The sequence below is a fragment of the Xenopus laevis genome, chromosome 4L (assembly GCF_017654675.1).
Source record: "Xenopus laevis strain J_2021 chromosome 4L, Xenopus_laevis_v10.1, whole genome shotgun sequence".
Taxonomy (NCBI): domain Eukaryota; kingdom Metazoa; phylum Chordata; class Amphibia; order Anura; family Pipidae; genus Xenopus; species Xenopus laevis.
The window spans coordinates 97,558,564-97,574,830 of NC_054377.1; the positions used below are offsets into that span (position 1 = coordinate 97,558,564).

Sequence of the window (16,267 nt, forward strand, 5' to 3'; positions counted from 1 at the left end):
AAATGTGTTTATTTTGCAATATCTGGAATTACAGAACTGATAGCTCCTAATGGGGTGTCTTCATTTTTGGGCCCCTATATGCCACATACTGAGGTAAACCTATTCATATTGGGCATAAAACTACTCAGCTGACCCCAGGCATTCATATTTAATGTGTTTAATTTGGTTACCTATTGGTTATCTGTGGAAAATATGATGCTGTAGACTGGAAGGTTTAAGTTCATTTTTCAAAAATTACACACATTTTGAGGTTGCTAGGGTTTGCATACTCTAGCAGCCATACATTGATATATAGAAGAGACTGGAATTTCAATATGAGAGGGACTGAATTGAGAGATGAGTAAAAAAAAAAAAATAACAATAACAAGAAATGTGCAGCCTTACAGAGCATTTGTTTTCAGTGATTCCCATTTGAAAGCTGGAAAGAGAAGAAGAAGGCAAATAATTCAAAAACTATACAAAAAAAATGGAAAGGCCAATTAAACAGTTCCTTGGAATTGCCCATTCTATAACATACTAAAAGTTAAATTAATGGTGAACTACTTTTTGAATGGAGCCTCCCAAGCATTCGGCCTGTTTTATAGTAATTACCTATTTCTGTATGGGAACAAAGTAGAGAAATAGATAGGATAGATTAGATTATGTAAAGAAAAAAAGACTGATGAGGCAAACACAATAGACAAATGAGCCTAGGGCTAACTGGACCAGGGCCCACCCAAATCTTTCTGGTAACCCGTTTGGCCAAGACCCTGGGTAATGTTCTACATGATTTGCCCCCTCTTGTGATAGTTTCTTCCTCTAATAATGCAGTTGATATGAACGAGGAACCTTTGTATTGCCTTGTGTTTTGCTTGCCTGCAGTCAGTTTGTATAAATATTACAAAAATGCTATACAAATAGGTTTTATTTGTGTATGCCTGGTCAGCCAGTAAGTGTAGATACCAGTTGCTGAGTTACTAACAGGTCTGCTGGTCTTTAATGTGTTATACAAAATACATTTTATACAGCGTTTTTATCAGTTAAATAAACAGTAACACCAATATTAATGGCATCACCATGACAACCGTTACCATTGTGATGTCATCACCATGACAACCATTAACCATTGTGATGTCATCACCATGACAACCGTTACCATTGTGATGTCATCACCATGACAACCGTTACCATTGTGATGTCATCAGCATGGCCGCCTTTACCATTGTGATGTCATCAGCATGGCCGCCTTTACCATTGTGATGTCATCAACATGGCCGCTTTTACCATTGTGATGTCATCACCATGACAACCTTTACCAGCTGTAGTTGTTTACACACTGCTTTCAAGTCATTTTGAGTCTAGCAGCCGAAGTGGAAGGAGCTTGCTCCCAATACTCTTGCTGCAAAACTTGATTTTTTTTAAACTTCTTTTTTTTCTTTTTTTCAACCAACTTTTTCTTTCTTTTTTTTAACCAATCATGCCTGAACACAATCAATCTTCATTTAGATTACAATCTATGTCCCAATTTATATCTGAAAATTATATCCTGTTCCTGTTATTGGGCTATTTTTTAGGATCTATTCACTTTAAAATAGGATATGTTATCATAGGAATCCTGATATGGAAGCGCTATAGGTATTGGAAGACAAGCAGGTGCCCTTCTGGAATGAAAACAGAGGATAATCCCAAGGACCAGAAACAAACTCCACAAAAAGTAAGGCTTCCCAATAAGTGCTAAATTCTACTAACTAACCTGGAAACCATTTGTAGTAAATGTGCTTTCGACTTAATGGAGTAATTGACATTAAAGTTACATCTAGTATTAGAATACCCTATATAGAGTGTGCTTAACAACTTTTCAGTTGGTCTTTATTTTTTGTAGTTTTCTATTTATCTTTAAATCTCTCTTTCAAACTACTGCATGGTTAATAGGGTAAATTAGACCAAACTAAAGAGCTGCTGAAGAAAAAGTTCAACAATAAAAAATTAAGATCAGTTGTTAATTAGAATATCACTGTCTATATCAAGGAAGTCATTCACACTTGTATAGGCAATGGGTAGTCATACCTCATTTTAAAGAATAAATTGAAACTTTTTATTTAAACGTGTAGTTTACCTTCACATTTGTGTATGATGGAAACGAGATATTTTAAGAGGTTTTACAACTGGTCTAATTATTTTAAATTTTTAGTAGCTCTTGTATTTAGAATTTAAGTAGTTATCTGGTTGCTGTGGTCCAATTTATCCCTGCATGTTTTCAGCCTTAAATAGGTGTGATTTATGTCTGATTTATGGCGCAAATAAACGACTTCTTTTCACCTATTTGGAGTGCTGCTGAAACGATTTGTTTGATGAATAACAATATAATTATAGCCTCACAGAGCAACAATTTGTTTGGCTTCTGGGGTCAATGACACCCACCTTAAATCTGGAAGAGGCAGAAAAGAAATACATTTTTATTAAAAAATGATTATAAAAAGTTGCTAAGAATGTGACTTTATAGGTGCAATAACGGAGCTTTCTAAATGATGCCTCTCTTTAACTTTGCAGCCCATACGTGAACACTTTGAGAGAAACAAGTCCCTGAATGTGGTAAGTGATATATATATATATAAAATATACTGTGTCAATGGATGATTGTACATGGGTGATATGGCTATGTCTGGGTACGTCTATATGTCTAAATCTTTTATTCCTGGCTTCATGGCCTATTAAACTTATTTTCTTTTATTCACCTGGCAGATTGTGGAGAGTATGTGGCCTTATGTTACCACAGTTTTGGAAAATACGCTTAGACAGAAGATTCAGCCGAAAATCCGCTGCGTCAGCAAATATCTCTCCTCTTTCCGCTTCATAAATGTTGATTTTGGAAAGAAGGTAATGATCCCTCTCTATATTTAGATTATCTCCCTCCTCATATCATAAAGAGATTTCTGAACAACAAATTATAACACCCCAATGTTATACTCAGGCCCCACAGGTCACTGCTTTGAGAGCCCACGCGGACCCAGAGAAGAAGCAGATCATGTTGGATCTGGAAATAAGGTACATTTTAAATAGCTTTTTAAATTTCCATTGCAAACTGTGAACTATTGCTTTCTTACACAATTGTCTTTTGCAACTTTTTCAGTTATAATACAGAAGTGAAGGTGGATATCGGATTTACTGAAGGAACCGCCATAGCTGGAGTGAAATCTGTCAAAGTAAGTGAGCCAAACAATCTTATATCCTTGCACGAGTCACCCATTTCCCTTGCATACATGATAAATAAATATAACTTTTTCTTTTGCAGCTGGAGGGAACCTTGAGAATTATTCTCGCACCATTAATGGAAGAAGTGCCCTTAGTTGGATCCCTTACCTTCTATTTCCCTCATCGACCGGTAAGTCAATTAATAATGGAGCTGTTTAGTGCAGCTAAAGGGAAACTACTTATATAATTAGGAAAGCGTTGATATTTTGTGACCATCTCTTTCTTCTAATTTCATAATGTGACTGTATTTTCATGGCAGGTATTGGAACTACGTTGGACAGGACTCTCCCACCTGCTTAACATTCCTGGACTTCAGTACGTTGCGCCCCCTTGACTTTATTTGTATCTATTCACCCTCTGCCCTTCCCTTTCTAGCTATTGCTCTTAACCTTATACTACCCCATGCATTTGTAAATGTCTAAAAGTTAGTACCTTTTATCCCTCTCTTATCTCTCTACCTGTTCTATCTCACTTTTTGGAACAGTGGGATAACATTCATATTTTCTTCTTCCTCTCCTCCAGTACAATGTCAGACAAAAAGATTGTTGATAAAATTGCGCACTTCTTGGTTTCACCGAATCACTTGTCCCAGCCTTTAACATCCAAATTTGATGTGAATGAGCTGCACTTCATAGAGCCCAAGGTAAGGCCTAGCTTTTATTTTACAGCCGGTGTCCCCTTCTGCTTCCCTGTAGAGCAGGGGTCCCCAAACTTTTTTTTACCCATGAGCCACATTTAAATAAAAAAAAAAAGTTGGGGAGTAACCAAAGCATGAAAGCAAGTTCCTGGGGGGCAATAAGGGCTGTAGTTGGTTATTTAGTAACCCCTATGTGGACTGGCAGCCTACAGGTGGGTCTGTGTGGCAGTTTATGCCTCCAAAACGTGCCCACAAGCCAATGGTTGGGGATCACTGCTGTAGAGAGTCGACGAGTGAAAGTTGCATTTAGAGAGCTGGGATTAGAAAGTCCAAGAATCGGCCACCTTTAGCTCTATGCGTTTTATTTTAAATATGAATATTCTTGTTATTTTAGAACGTACTTCGTGTCCATGTGATAGAAGCCAAAAACCTTATCGCCAAAGACATTTTGATGAAGTCGTCGGACCCGTATGTTGTCATACACGGAGGAAAAACGATAGAAAAAACGAGGATTATACATAAGAACTTGAACCCACAGTGGAATGAGCCATTTGAGGTATTGCACGCCCAGATATTTATCTGTACAGTACATGATATAAGAGATATCTCTTTAGGTATTGTAACCTTATCTCTTGTTTTATCCTTAGATATTATATTCTGACCTTCCAGGACAAGAGATCGAATTTCATCTCTTTCACAAAAATAGGGCGATACATCATAGGGAGATAGATCAGTCTTTGGGCAAGTGAGTATGTTTTCAACTAGGGCCCTTTTTCTATATCTGGCAAGCATTATGGAATTAAATGGCTAAATTAAATGCCATTCTTTTTTCTTTTCTTTAAATTGAAATCTTTTTCCTTTCCTCTGATATGTAGGTGTACAATCAGTACTGACGAAGTCTCAGAGACAAAATGCCTAGACAAGGTAAGCATAGCTAGTGATAGGGATGCAAAATAATAATACAAGACTTTCCGAGATATCTGAGACAATATATTTGCTTCTTTCATCCCTTCAGTGGATACAATTGGAGAGTGCAAAGTCTGGACAGCTCCATATCAAGATGGAACGCCTAAAGCTTCTATCAGACCCAACCAAGCTAGAAGAGGTAAAGTTGGTTTCTTTTTCCTGGCTGCTTTGGGGAATAATTGGAATCTTTTACTGTTGGATAGATCTAAGATGTTTGTTGTTTTGCAGGTGCTAAAAGAAAATATGCAAACCCAGTTGGAGTGGAATAAGGAAATTTCTACAGCTGTTCTATATGCTGTTATTGAAAAAGCAAGGGGTCTACCTATGATACAGGTGAGTGAGAAGATCGAGATACCTTAAGCTCTCTCTTTTGCTATAATACACAGTTTTTCACAGAGATCTGTTTTTGTCTAATAGGTTAGGAAAGACAAACTGAAACCATTAGCCGTGGTGCACGCTTCTGTTGGAGATTCTGTAAAGAAAACTGGAGTAAGTACGAAAATAACTGTTCAAATTTGAAATATGTTTACTCCTTTTCCTGACGTGATTGGGGCAACTGGGGGGCATTAATAGCAGATTAGTATTTCTGTAACCTGTAAACATATCTGTTAACCTAAGTGACCATACCAGTCTTTATTCTGAATCGATCTGATTTTTCTGTTTCCAGAGCAAAGTGAATAATGGAGAAGCAGAGTGGAAAAAGAGGTTCCAATTCTTAATAAGGAACCCACTTAGTGAGGAACTGAAGCTTAAGGTGAGTATAAATGTGTGTGAGTATAAAAGGTGGCTGCCTTTGTGCCTCATGTACTGGTGCTATGTATTTCTGCCTTCTTGCACTTATCACCGCTATTTTTATAGGTACTAAATGAGAGCGGCGCACCCCTTGGATGTGTTACCGTACCCTTATCCCGTCTAGTGGCAGCTATGGACATGACCATGGAAGACTGGCTGCCCCTGGAATTAACAGAACAGAATTGTGACATCCGGGTAAAACTTCAACTACGGGTAAGTGAAAGACTCTTAATTGTGTTGATTTATTAAATATGGTCGAATATTTCCAATAAGCCTATAGCTTTAAATTACACCTTCATAAAAGGAATCGGCTAATACATTCTACCTTGGATCTGTGGTATTGTAGAGAAAAACTACTGTACCAAATACTAATTGGGACTGTGTTAATTGAAACTGCACCAAAGAAGGCATTCGAAGGTGTTAGCATAAGGTTGCATTATATTATATAAATCCATAGTTAAGATATTTACCTACACTAATCTATGGCTGTTTGTTTTATTCACCTCAGATTTTGACCCCTTACTCTATGAAGCCAGAGCAACAAGAAAGCACCCCTATCACCCAGAAAAAAACGAAGGCTTCATTGTCCCGAAAGCGCAAATCCCGGACCAAAGTCAACAAGCAGTGAATATTTATAACCACGGGTTGATGAATCTCTTTGACTGAATAAATAAATGAATAAACCAATTGAGCTTGTCATTAGAACTGAGGTAGTTGATTGTTTTTTTCTTGGTAAAGTGTGACCTAAGGAAAGGTTCTCAACTTGTCTCATGGTAAATATGGCGCAAACATCAAAGGCTATTGTGATAGTAAACTAGTTAGTATAGCTATGGGTTTATATCATTTATGTTAAAGTAGAGAGGGGTGTGTGTGTGGATGCTGGATTTTCATTTGGAGGGGTTGAACTTGATGGACTTTGTCTTGTTTCAACCCGATTTAACTATATAACTATGTAACAAACAAGGTGCTAAAAAGAACAAAAGGAGAGGAGCTGGGAAATACTGTGTGTGATTTTGACATTCTGAGGATAAGAGCTTGCTTGAGAAATAGGCCATAATTGTGATGCTAATTGCGTAACACATGATACGACTTCTCCTATGTGCTGTACCCTGTATAAGGCAAACATGGTGCATACATTTTCACTGCTCTGCATTCAAATAGCAAGACAACTGCCTCTTACGGCTATATTTATATGATTATATACACACACCGTCTTGCATTAGGGGGTTATTTACTAAGGTTTTTCTTGTATTTACGAAAAAATATATGGCTCTGTGGGGCGAGTACTTTTTTTGTAGCTTTACTCCATATAAAATGCTGTAAATGTGTTGATTTTGCAGGAATTGCACAACTAATGGCTCATGTGGGGTGTCTTCATCAAACGGTTCAGAGGACTCCTGGTGTTCATATTTAGTGTGTTTTACCTTTGTACCTAATAATATGTAGGAGATAGGATCAGGGTCGGACTGGGCCAACGGGACACTGGGAAAAAACCTGGTGGGTCCTGTTCTTGTGGGCCGCCCGGGCCAGATCCCGGTCACCGCTGCCATGTACCTGGAGGAAAAAGTTGAAAGGAAAGAGCGAGCGTACGCAGGGGGTGTGCACGAGAGTAAGCGCATGCAGGGGGTGTGCGCAGGAGCAGGTGAGAGAGCGGGGGGGGGAGTTGGGGGGTTGCGCACATGTGTCCGGGGCCCCAGAGTGGGCTTTGTGGTATGGGTGAGGGTCGGAGGCAAGCCCTGAGACAGCAGCCCCGGTGGGCCCCGGGCTCCTCAGTCCGACCCTGCCAAAACATATTGTACAACATTTCTAGCCTACATCTTTAGTCATGCTTTAGTTCATGCTTTAGTTCTCCTTTAAGGCAAAAGTTCATATTATAGCAGTATAAAGAAATCCAAACACAAGCCAAGATAACACTGCAATGCTTTAAGAATAAAACAGTAATGTCTTGCAAAGTATTGATCTGAATTCAATGAGAAAAATCTGAAAATATGAATTGAAAATCGGTCACTTTTTGTGGGGTGCCCAGTCATCATCTTACTAACCTAAAGGGGGACTAAATACTTATGCAAGTATGCATATTATGCAATATTATGTTTATTGGTTTCCTAAAAAAAAAAAAAAAACACAAAATAATTGAGTTAAAGTGCAGCGAAATAAATTAGTTTGGTTAGTGTCACACTGGGCTGTGTCTTGGCATCTGTATAATTGCAGGCCGAATAAATGCCCCTCCACCCATGTATATCTCTGCACTGATGAGCACTGCAGTGCAGACAGAGCATTTTGGCACGAGAATGGACATGTGTTACATAGACATGTGCAGCAATAACAAGAAATGTGCAGCCTTACAGAGCATTTGTTTTCAGTGATCCCCATTTGAAAGCTGGAAAGAGAAGAAGGCGGCAAATAATTCAAAAACTATAAAAAAAAAATGGAAAGGCCAATTAAACAGTTGCTTGGAATTGCCCATTCTATAACATACTAAAAGTTAAATTAATGGTGAACTACTTTTTGAATGGAGCCTCCCAAGCATTCGGCCTGTTTTATAGTAATTACCTATTTCTGTATGGGAACAAAGTAGAGAAATAGATAGGATAGATTAGATTATGTAAAGAAAAAAAAGACTGATGAGGCAAACACAATAGACAAATGAGCCTAGGGCTAACTGGACCAGGGCCCACCCAAATCTTTCTGGTAACCCGTTTGGCCAAGACCCTGGGTAATGTTCTACATGATTTGCCCCCTCTTGTGATAGTTTCTTCCTCTAATAATGCAGTTGATATGAACGAGGAACCTTTGTATTGCCTTGTGTTTTGCTTGCCTGCAGTCAGTTTGTATAAATATTACAAAAATGCTATACAAATAGGTTTTATTTGTGTATGCCTGGTCAGCCAGTAAGTGTAGATACCAGTTGCTGAGTTACTAACAGGTCTGCTGGTCTTTAATGTGTTATACAAAATACATTTTATACAGAGTTTTTATCAGTTAAATAAACAGTAACACCAATATTAATGTCATCACCATGACAACCGTTACCATGGTGATGTCATCACCATGACAACCGTTAACCATTGTGATGTCATCACCATGACAACCGTTACCATTGTGATGTCATCACCATGGCCGCCTTTACCATTGTGATGTCATCACCATGGCCGCCTTTACCATTGTGATGTCATCACCATGACAACCTTTCCCAGCTGTAGTTGTTTACACACTGCTTTCAAGTCATTTTGAGTCTAGCAGCCGAGGTGGAAGGAGCTTGCTCCCAATACTCTTGCTGCAAAACTTGATTTTTTTAAAACTTCTTTTTTTTCTTTTTTTCAACCAACTTTTTCTTTCTTTTTTTTAACCAATCATGCCTGAACACAATCAATCTTCATTTAGATTACAATCTATGTCCCAATTTATATCTGAAAATTATATCCTGTTCCTGTTATTGGGCTATTTTTTAGGATCTATTCACTTTAAAATAGGATATGTTATCATAGGAATCCTGATATGGAAGCGCTATAGGTATTGGAAGACAAGCAGGTGCCCTTCTGGAATGAAAACAGAGGATAATCCCAAGGACCAGAAACAAACTCCACAAAAAGTAAGGCTTCCCAATAAGTGCTAAATTCTACTAACTAACCTGGAAACCATTTGCAGTAAATGTGCTTTCGGCTTAATGGAGTAATTGACATTAAAGTTACATCTAGTAATAGAATACCCTATATAGAGTGTGCTTAACAACTTTTCAGTTGGTCTTTATTTTTTGTAGTTTTCTATTTATCTTTAAATCTCTCTTTCAAACTACTGCATGGTTAATAGGGTAAATTAGACCAAACTAAAGAGCTGCTGAAGAAAAAGTTCAACAATAAAAAATTAAGATCAGTTGTTAATTAGAATATCACTGTCTATATCAAGGAAGTCATTCACACTTGTATAGGCAATGGGTAGTCATACCTCATTTTAAAGAATAAATTGAAACTTTTTATTTAAACGTGTAGTTTACCTTCACATTTGTGTATGATGGAAACGAGATATTTTAAGAGGTTTTACAACTGGTCTAATTATTTTAAATTTTTAGTAGCTCTTGTATTTAGAATTTAAGTAGTTATCTGGTTGCTGTGGTCCAATTTATCCCTGCATGTTTTCAGCCTTAAATAGGTGTGATTTATGTCTGATTTATGGCGCAAATAAATGACTTCTTTTCACCTATTTGGAGTGCTGCTGAAACGATTTGTTTGATGAATAACAATATAATTATAGCCTCACAGAGCAACAATTTGTTTGGCTTCTGGGGTCAATGACACCCACCTTAAATCTGGAAGAGGCAGAAAAGAAATACATTTTTATTAAAAAATGATTATAAAAAGTTGCTAAGAATGTGACTTTATAGGTGCAATAACGGAGCTTTCTAAATGATGCCTCTCTTTAACTTTGCAGCCCATACGTGAACACTTTGAGAGAAACAAGTCCCTGAATGTGGTAAGTGATATATATATATATATATATAAAATGTACTGTGTCAATGGATGATTGTACATGGGTGATATGGCTATGTCTGGGTACGTCTATATGTCTAAATCTTTTATTCCTGGCTTCATGGCCTATTAAACTTATTTTCTTTTATTCACCTGGCAGATTGTGGAGAGTATGTGGCCTTATGTTACCACAGTTTTGGAAAATACGCTTAGACAGAAGATTCAGCCGAAAATCCGCTGCGTCAGCAAATATCTCTCCTCTTTCCGCTTCATAAATGTTGATTTTGGAAAGAAGGTAATGATCCCTCTCTATATTTAGATTATCTCCCTCCTCATATCATAAAGAGATTTCTGAACAACAAATTATAACACCCCAATGTTATACTCAGGCCCCACAGGTCACTGCTTTGAGAGCCCACGCGGACCCAGAGAAGAAGCAGATCATGTTGGATCTGGAAATAAGGTACATTTTAAATAGCTTTTTAAATTTCCATTGCAAACTGTGAACTATTGCTTTCTTACACAATTGTCTTTTGCAACTTTTTCAGTTATAATACAGAAGTGAAGGTGGATATCGGATTTACTGAAGGAACCGCCATAGCTGGAGTGAAATCTGTCAAAGTAAGTGAGCCAAACAATCTTATATCCTTGCACGAGTCACCCATTTCCCTTGCATACATGATAAATAAATATAACTTTTTCTTTTGCAGCTGGAGGGAACCTTGAGAATTATTCTCGCACCATTAATGGAAGAAGTGCCCTTAGTTGGATCCCTTACCTTCTATTTCCCTCATCGACCGGTAAGTCAATTAATAATGGAGCTGTTTAGTGCAGCTAAAGGGAAACTACTTATATAATTAGGAAAGCGTTGATATTTTGTGACCATCTCTTTCTTCTAATTTCATAATGTGACTGTATTTTCATGGCAGGTATTGGAACTACGTTGGACAGGACTCTCCCACCTGCTTAACATTCCTGGACTTCAGTACGTTGCGCCCCCTTGACTTTATTTGTATCTATTCACCCTCTGCCCTTCCCTTTCTAGCTATTGCTCTTAACCTTATACTACCCCATGCATTTGTAAATGTCTAAAAGTTAGTACCTTTTATCCCTCTCTTATCTCTCTACCTGTTCTATCTCACTTTTTGGAACAGTGGGATAACATTCATATTTTCTTCTTCCTCTCCTCCAGTACAATGTCAGACAAAAAGATTGTTGATAAAATTGCGCACTTCTTGGTTTCACCGAATCACTTGTCCCAGCCTTTAACATCCAAATTTGATGTGAATGAGCTGCACTTCATAGAGCCCAAGGTAAGGCCTAGCTTTTATTTTACAGCCGGTGTCCCCTTCTGCTTCCCTGTAGAGCAGGGGTCCCCAAACTTTTTTTTACCCATGAGCCACATTTAAATAAAAAAAAAAAGTTGGGGAGTAACCAAAGCATGAAAGCAAGTTCCTGGGGGGCAATAAGGGCTGTAGTTGGTTATTTAGTAACCCCTATGTGGACTGGCAGCCTACAGGTGGGTCTGTGTGGCAGTTTATGCCTCCAAAACGTGCCCACAAGCCAATGGTTGGGGATCACTGCTGTAGAGAGTCGACGAGTGAAAGTTGCATTTAGAGAGCTGGGATTAGAAAGTCCAAGAATCGGCCACCTTTAGCTCTATGCGTTTTATTTTAAATATGAATATTCTTGTTATTTTAGAACGTACTTCGTGTCCATGTGATAGAAGCCAAAAACCTTATCGCCAAAGACATTTTGATGAAGTCGTCGGACCCGTATGTTGTCATACACGGAGGAAAAACGATAGAAAAAACGAGGATTATACATAAGAACTTGAACCCACAGTGGAATGAGCCATTTGAGGTATTGCACGCCCAGATATTTATCTGTACAGTACATGATATAAGAGATATCTCTTTAGGTATTGTAACCTTATCTCTTGTTTTATCCTTAGATATTATATTCTGACCTTCCAGGACAAGAGATCGAATTTCATCTCTTTCACAAAAATAGGGCGATACATCATAGGGAGATAGATCAGTCTTTGGGCAAGTGAGTATGTTTTCAACTAGGGCCCTTTTTCCATATCTGGCAAGCATTATGGAATTAAATGGCTAAATTAAATGCCATTCTTTTTTCTTTTCTTTAAATTGAAATCTTTTTCCTTTCCTCTGATATGTAGGTGTACAATCAGTACTGACGAAGTCTCAGAGACAAAATGCCTAGACAAGGTAAGCATAGCTAGTGATAGGGATGCAAAATAATAATACAAGACTTTCCGAGATATCTGAGACAATATATTTGCTTCTTTCATCCCTTCAGTGGATACAATTGGAGAGTGCAAAGTCTGGACAGCTCCATATCAAGATGGAACGCCTAAAGCTTCTATCAGACCCAACCAAGCTAGAAGAGGTAAAGTTGGTTTCTTTTTCCTGGCTGCTTTGGGGAATAATTGGAATCTTTTACTGTTGGATAGATCTAAGATGTTTGTTGTTTTGCAGGTGCTAAAAGAAAATATGCAAACCCAGTTGGAGTGGAATAAGGAAATTTCTACAGCTGTTCTATATGCTGTTATTGAAAAAGCAAGGGGTCTACCTATGATACAGGTGAGTGAGAAGATCGAGATACCTTAAGCTCTCTCTTTTGCTATAATACACAGTTTTTCACAGAGATCTGTTTTTGTCTAATAGGTTAGGAAAGACAAACTGAAACCATTAGCCGTGGTGCACGCTTCTGTTGGAGATTCTGTAAAGAAAACTGGAGTAAGTACGAAAATAACTGTTCAAATTTGAAATATGTTTACTCCTTTTCCTGACGTGATTGGGGCAACTGGGGGGCATTAATAGCAGATTAGTATTTCTGTAACCTGTAAACATATCTGTTAACCTAAGTGACCATACCAGTCTTTATTCTGAATCGATCTGATTTTTCTGTTTCCAGAGCAAAGTGAATAATGGAGAAGCAGAGTGGAAAAAAAGGTTCCAATTCTTAATAAGGAACCCACTTAGTGAGGAACTGAAGCTTAAGGTGAGTATAAATGTGTGTGAGTATAAAAGGTGGCTGCCTTTGTGCCTCATGTACTGGTGCTATGTATTTCTGCCTTCTTGCACTTATCACCGCTATTTTTATAGGTACTAAATGAGAGCGGCGCACCCCTTGGATGTGTTACCGTACCCTTATCCCGTCTAGTGGCAGCTATGGACATGACCATGGAAGACTGGCTGCCCCTGGAATTAACAGAACAGAATTGTGACATCCGGGTAAAACTTCAACTACGGGTAAGTGAAAGACTCTTAATTGTGTTGATTTATTAAATATGGTCGAATATTTCCAATAAGCCTATAGCTTTAAATTACACCTTCATAAAAGGAATCGGCTAATACATTCTACCTTGGATCTGTGGTATTGTAGAGAAAAACTACTGTACCAAATACTAATTGGGACTGTGTTAATTGAAACTGCACCAAAGAAGGCATTCGAAGGTGTTAGCATAAGGTTGCATTATATTATATAAATCCATAGTTAAGATATTTACCTACACTAATCTATGGCTGTTTGTTTTATTCACCTCAGATTTTGACCCCTTACTCTATGAAGCCAGAGCAACAAGAAAGCACCCCTATCACCCAGAAAAAAACGAAGGCTTCATTGTCCCGAAAGCGCAAATCCCGGACCAAAGTCAACAAGCAGTGAATATTTATAACCACGGGTTGATGAATCTCTTTGACTGAATAAATAAATGAATAAACCAATTGAGCTTGTCATTAGAACTGAGGTAGTTGATTGTTTTTTTCTTGGTAAAGTGTGACCTAAGGAAAGGTTCTCAACTTGTCTCATGGTAAATATGGCGCAAACATCAAAGGCTATTGTGATAGTAAACTAGTTAGTATAGCTATGGGTTTATATCATTTATGTTAAAGTAGAGAGGGGTGTGTGTGTGGATGCTGGATTTTCATTTGGAGGGGTTGAACTTGATGGACTTTGTCTTGTTTCAACCCGATTTAACTATATAACTATGTAACAAACAAGGTGCTAAAAAGAACAAAAGTAGAGGAGCTGGGAAATACTGTGTGTGATTTTGACATTCTGAGGATAAGAGCTTGCTTGAGAAATAGGCCATAATTGTGATGCTAATTGCGTAACACATGATACGACTTCTCCTATGTGCTGTACCCTGTATAAGGCAAACATGGTGCATACATTTTCACTGCTCTGCATTCAAATAGCAAGACAACTGCCTCTTACGGCTATATTTATATGATTATATACACACACACACCATCTTGCATTAGGGGGTTATTTACTAAGGTTCTTCTTGTGTTTACGAAAAAATATATGGCTCTGTGGGGCGAGTACTTTTTTGTAGCTTTGTATGTAAAGTATGCATATTATTGTAATCATGCAATATTATGTTTATTGCTGTCTTAAAAAAAAAAGTCACAAAATCGGTATAATTGCAGGCCGAATAAATGCCCCTCCACTGAGCACTGCTCATTTTGGCACGAGAATGGACATGTATTTCTGCACTGAAATCTGCTGTGTGTGTCTGTATCCAGGCCAAAGCAGTGTAGTGACAAGCTCGATTGGATACAAGCAAGGCTGTTTCTCAGCTTGCGCATATACACTTACAGTTTGGCACTGGCCTTAAAATCACTGTAATTCTGATGCAGCTGCATCAAAATCAGTGTTTTCTGGGCAATCCGGTTTCCTCCAAAAACATAAGGAAAGTTTAAATGGAACCTAATAAAACTGACCCTACCTTGTGTGAATGGAATAGGAATCGGAGACTGCAAGCTCCACTGGTCAGGTACTGATGTATCATCTCTGTAAAACATTGTGTAAATGTATCAGAACTATATAAATAACATACTAATGCTGGTGTAAGTACACATAAGCAACTAGCCTAAAGGAAAATGAAACAAAAGGCTTGAAATCTGTAATAATCCATTTATAATCCATTGCCAAACCACAAATCATTTGTTAAGCATGCAAAGCTGTTAATACTTCTTGAACACACAGTAATTATCTGAGGAACACACATCATACTCAAGACCCTGGATATTAGTTAAGTATACCTAGCTATGGACATCTTGTTCTTAAAGTAACATTTACAGTGTAAATATCAGGGCATACAGCTATCTCTGGGTCATGAACTCAAGGATGACCTGTAATTTTAACCTACTTTTGGTAGGAGCTATAAATGGCTATGTGAAGAGATGTAGGTTATTTTGTTTATAACTAGTTGTATATAGCAATATAAAATATATATATATATATATATATATATATATATATATATATATATATACACACATACATATACACACACACTATTATGACAAAAAGGCGTATTCCAGTAGTATTGGGTGTTTACAATGAATCAGTTAATACTTTATAGGATTAATCACAATAAAAGAATATGCATGTACCTTTGGGATGGGTATTTCTCTCACTCTATTTATGTAATGTGTAAATAATTGTAAAAATAAAGGATTATAGCACTTTGACGTAATACCTTATCATAGCCTAATAAGAAACTGGTTAAAAAAAAAGAAAAAAAGACCAGTTGAAAAGTTGACAAGAACAGGAAATTCCATTACATACTTAAAGGCAACCTACTCCTTTAAAGGGCATGGGAAACCATAATATAACATAGGCCTACTTCCCCTCCCAGAAACTGTCTGTCAGAGAGCTAGGTAAAACAAGTCAAGCAATCAGACATGGCCGCTGCCACCACTGCTATTCTACGCTGCATTTTATTAACAGGTACAGCAAACAACTGTACTGGGAGTTAAATGTGCTGTGGTTCGGGCGGGGGGGGGGCTGATGGGATGCTAAGTATGGTTTCCTTGTCTTTTAGTAAACATTTTTAGAAGCCAATCAAATATAAAGGTCACATCTACAGTAAAACCTTAATTCTATGCACCCTTATTTTAAGTATTCCTGGTTTTTCCTCCCCCACTGTTTTTCTTTTGTGTCACCGATATATAATGCATTAAATATTACCAAGGATTTCCATGACCACATAAAAACCCGAGACCGAAGGCAGAGTGTTTTTCTACAGGTCATGGAACGCCAAGGTAACTTCGAATATCCTCATATTTTGCAACAGGGGGTACTTTATTTATTATAATACACAAGTTTCAGTAAGTCTTGTGGTAGAAATTACATCAGA

General features: G+C 37.7%; 2 protein-coding genes across 2 annotated transcripts; both read left to right on the forward strand.

The window, feature by feature from the left end:
* The first annotated feature begins 1,207 nt into the window (after window positions 1-1,207).
* LOC121403068 (extended synaptotagmin-1-like) lies at window positions 1,208-7,106 on the forward strand. Its single transcript, XM_041590525.1, has 17 exons — window positions 1,208-1,693; window positions 2,530-2,571; window positions 2,722-2,856; window positions 2,951-3,024; window positions 3,110-3,182; window positions 3,272-3,361; window positions 3,491-3,546; window positions 3,754-3,874; window positions 4,263-4,424; window positions 4,516-4,613; window positions 4,744-4,792; window positions 4,884-4,973; window positions 5,063-5,167; window positions 5,252-5,323; window positions 5,502-5,588; window positions 5,693-5,839; window positions 6,135-7,106. Exons 1-17 carry the CDS (start codon window positions 1,457-1,459, stop codon window positions 6,252-6,254), a joined length of 1,758 nt encoding a protein of 585 aa, XP_041446459.1. The 5' UTR covers window positions 1,208-1,456; the 3' UTR covers window positions 6,255-7,106.
* A 102-nt stretch (window positions 7,107-7,208) lies between these two features.
* LOC108714358 (extended synaptotagmin-1) lies at window positions 7,209-14,134 on the forward strand. The gene is made up of 17 exons (XM_041590527.1): window positions 7,209-9,218; window positions 10,055-10,096; window positions 10,253-10,387; window positions 10,482-10,555; window positions 10,641-10,713; window positions 10,803-10,892; window positions 11,022-11,077; window positions 11,285-11,405; window positions 11,794-11,955; window positions 12,047-12,144; window positions 12,275-12,323; window positions 12,415-12,504; window positions 12,594-12,698; window positions 12,783-12,854; window positions 13,033-13,119; window positions 13,224-13,370; window positions 13,666-14,134. Exons 1-17 carry the CDS (start codon window positions 8,982-8,984, stop codon window positions 13,783-13,785), a joined length of 1,758 nt encoding a protein of 585 aa, XP_041446461.1. The 5' UTR covers window positions 7,209-8,981; the 3' UTR covers window positions 13,786-14,134.
* The last annotated feature ends 2,133 nt before the right edge of the window (window positions 14,135-16,267 follow it).

Bases quoted from the DNA above. Each gene is read 5' to 3' on its own strand.
- LOC121403068 (XM_041590525.1), top strand. From the start codon at position 1,457: ATGCCTGAACACAATCAATCTTCATTTAGATTACAATCTATGTCCCAA. The intron at 2,572-2,721 runs GTAAGTGATATA...TTCACCTGGCAG, and splicing joins GAAACAAGTCCCTGAATGTG to ATTGTGGAGAGTATGTGGCC. The intron at 3,875-4,262 runs GTAAGGCCTAGC...TTGTTATTTTAG, and splicing joins TGCACTTCATAGAGCCCAAG to AACGTACTTCGTGTCCATGT.
- LOC108714358 (XM_041590527.1), top strand. From the start codon at position 8,982: ATGCCTGAACACAATCAATCTTCATTTAGATTACAATCTATGTCCCAA. The intron at 10,388-10,481 runs GTAATGATCCCT...TGTTATACTCAG, and splicing joins ATGTTGATTTTGGAAAGAAG to GCCCCACAGGTCACTGCTTT. The intron at 12,855-13,032 runs GTAAGTACGAAA...TTCTGTTTCCAG, and splicing joins ATTCTGTAAAGAAAACTGGA to AGCAAAGTGAATAATGGAGA.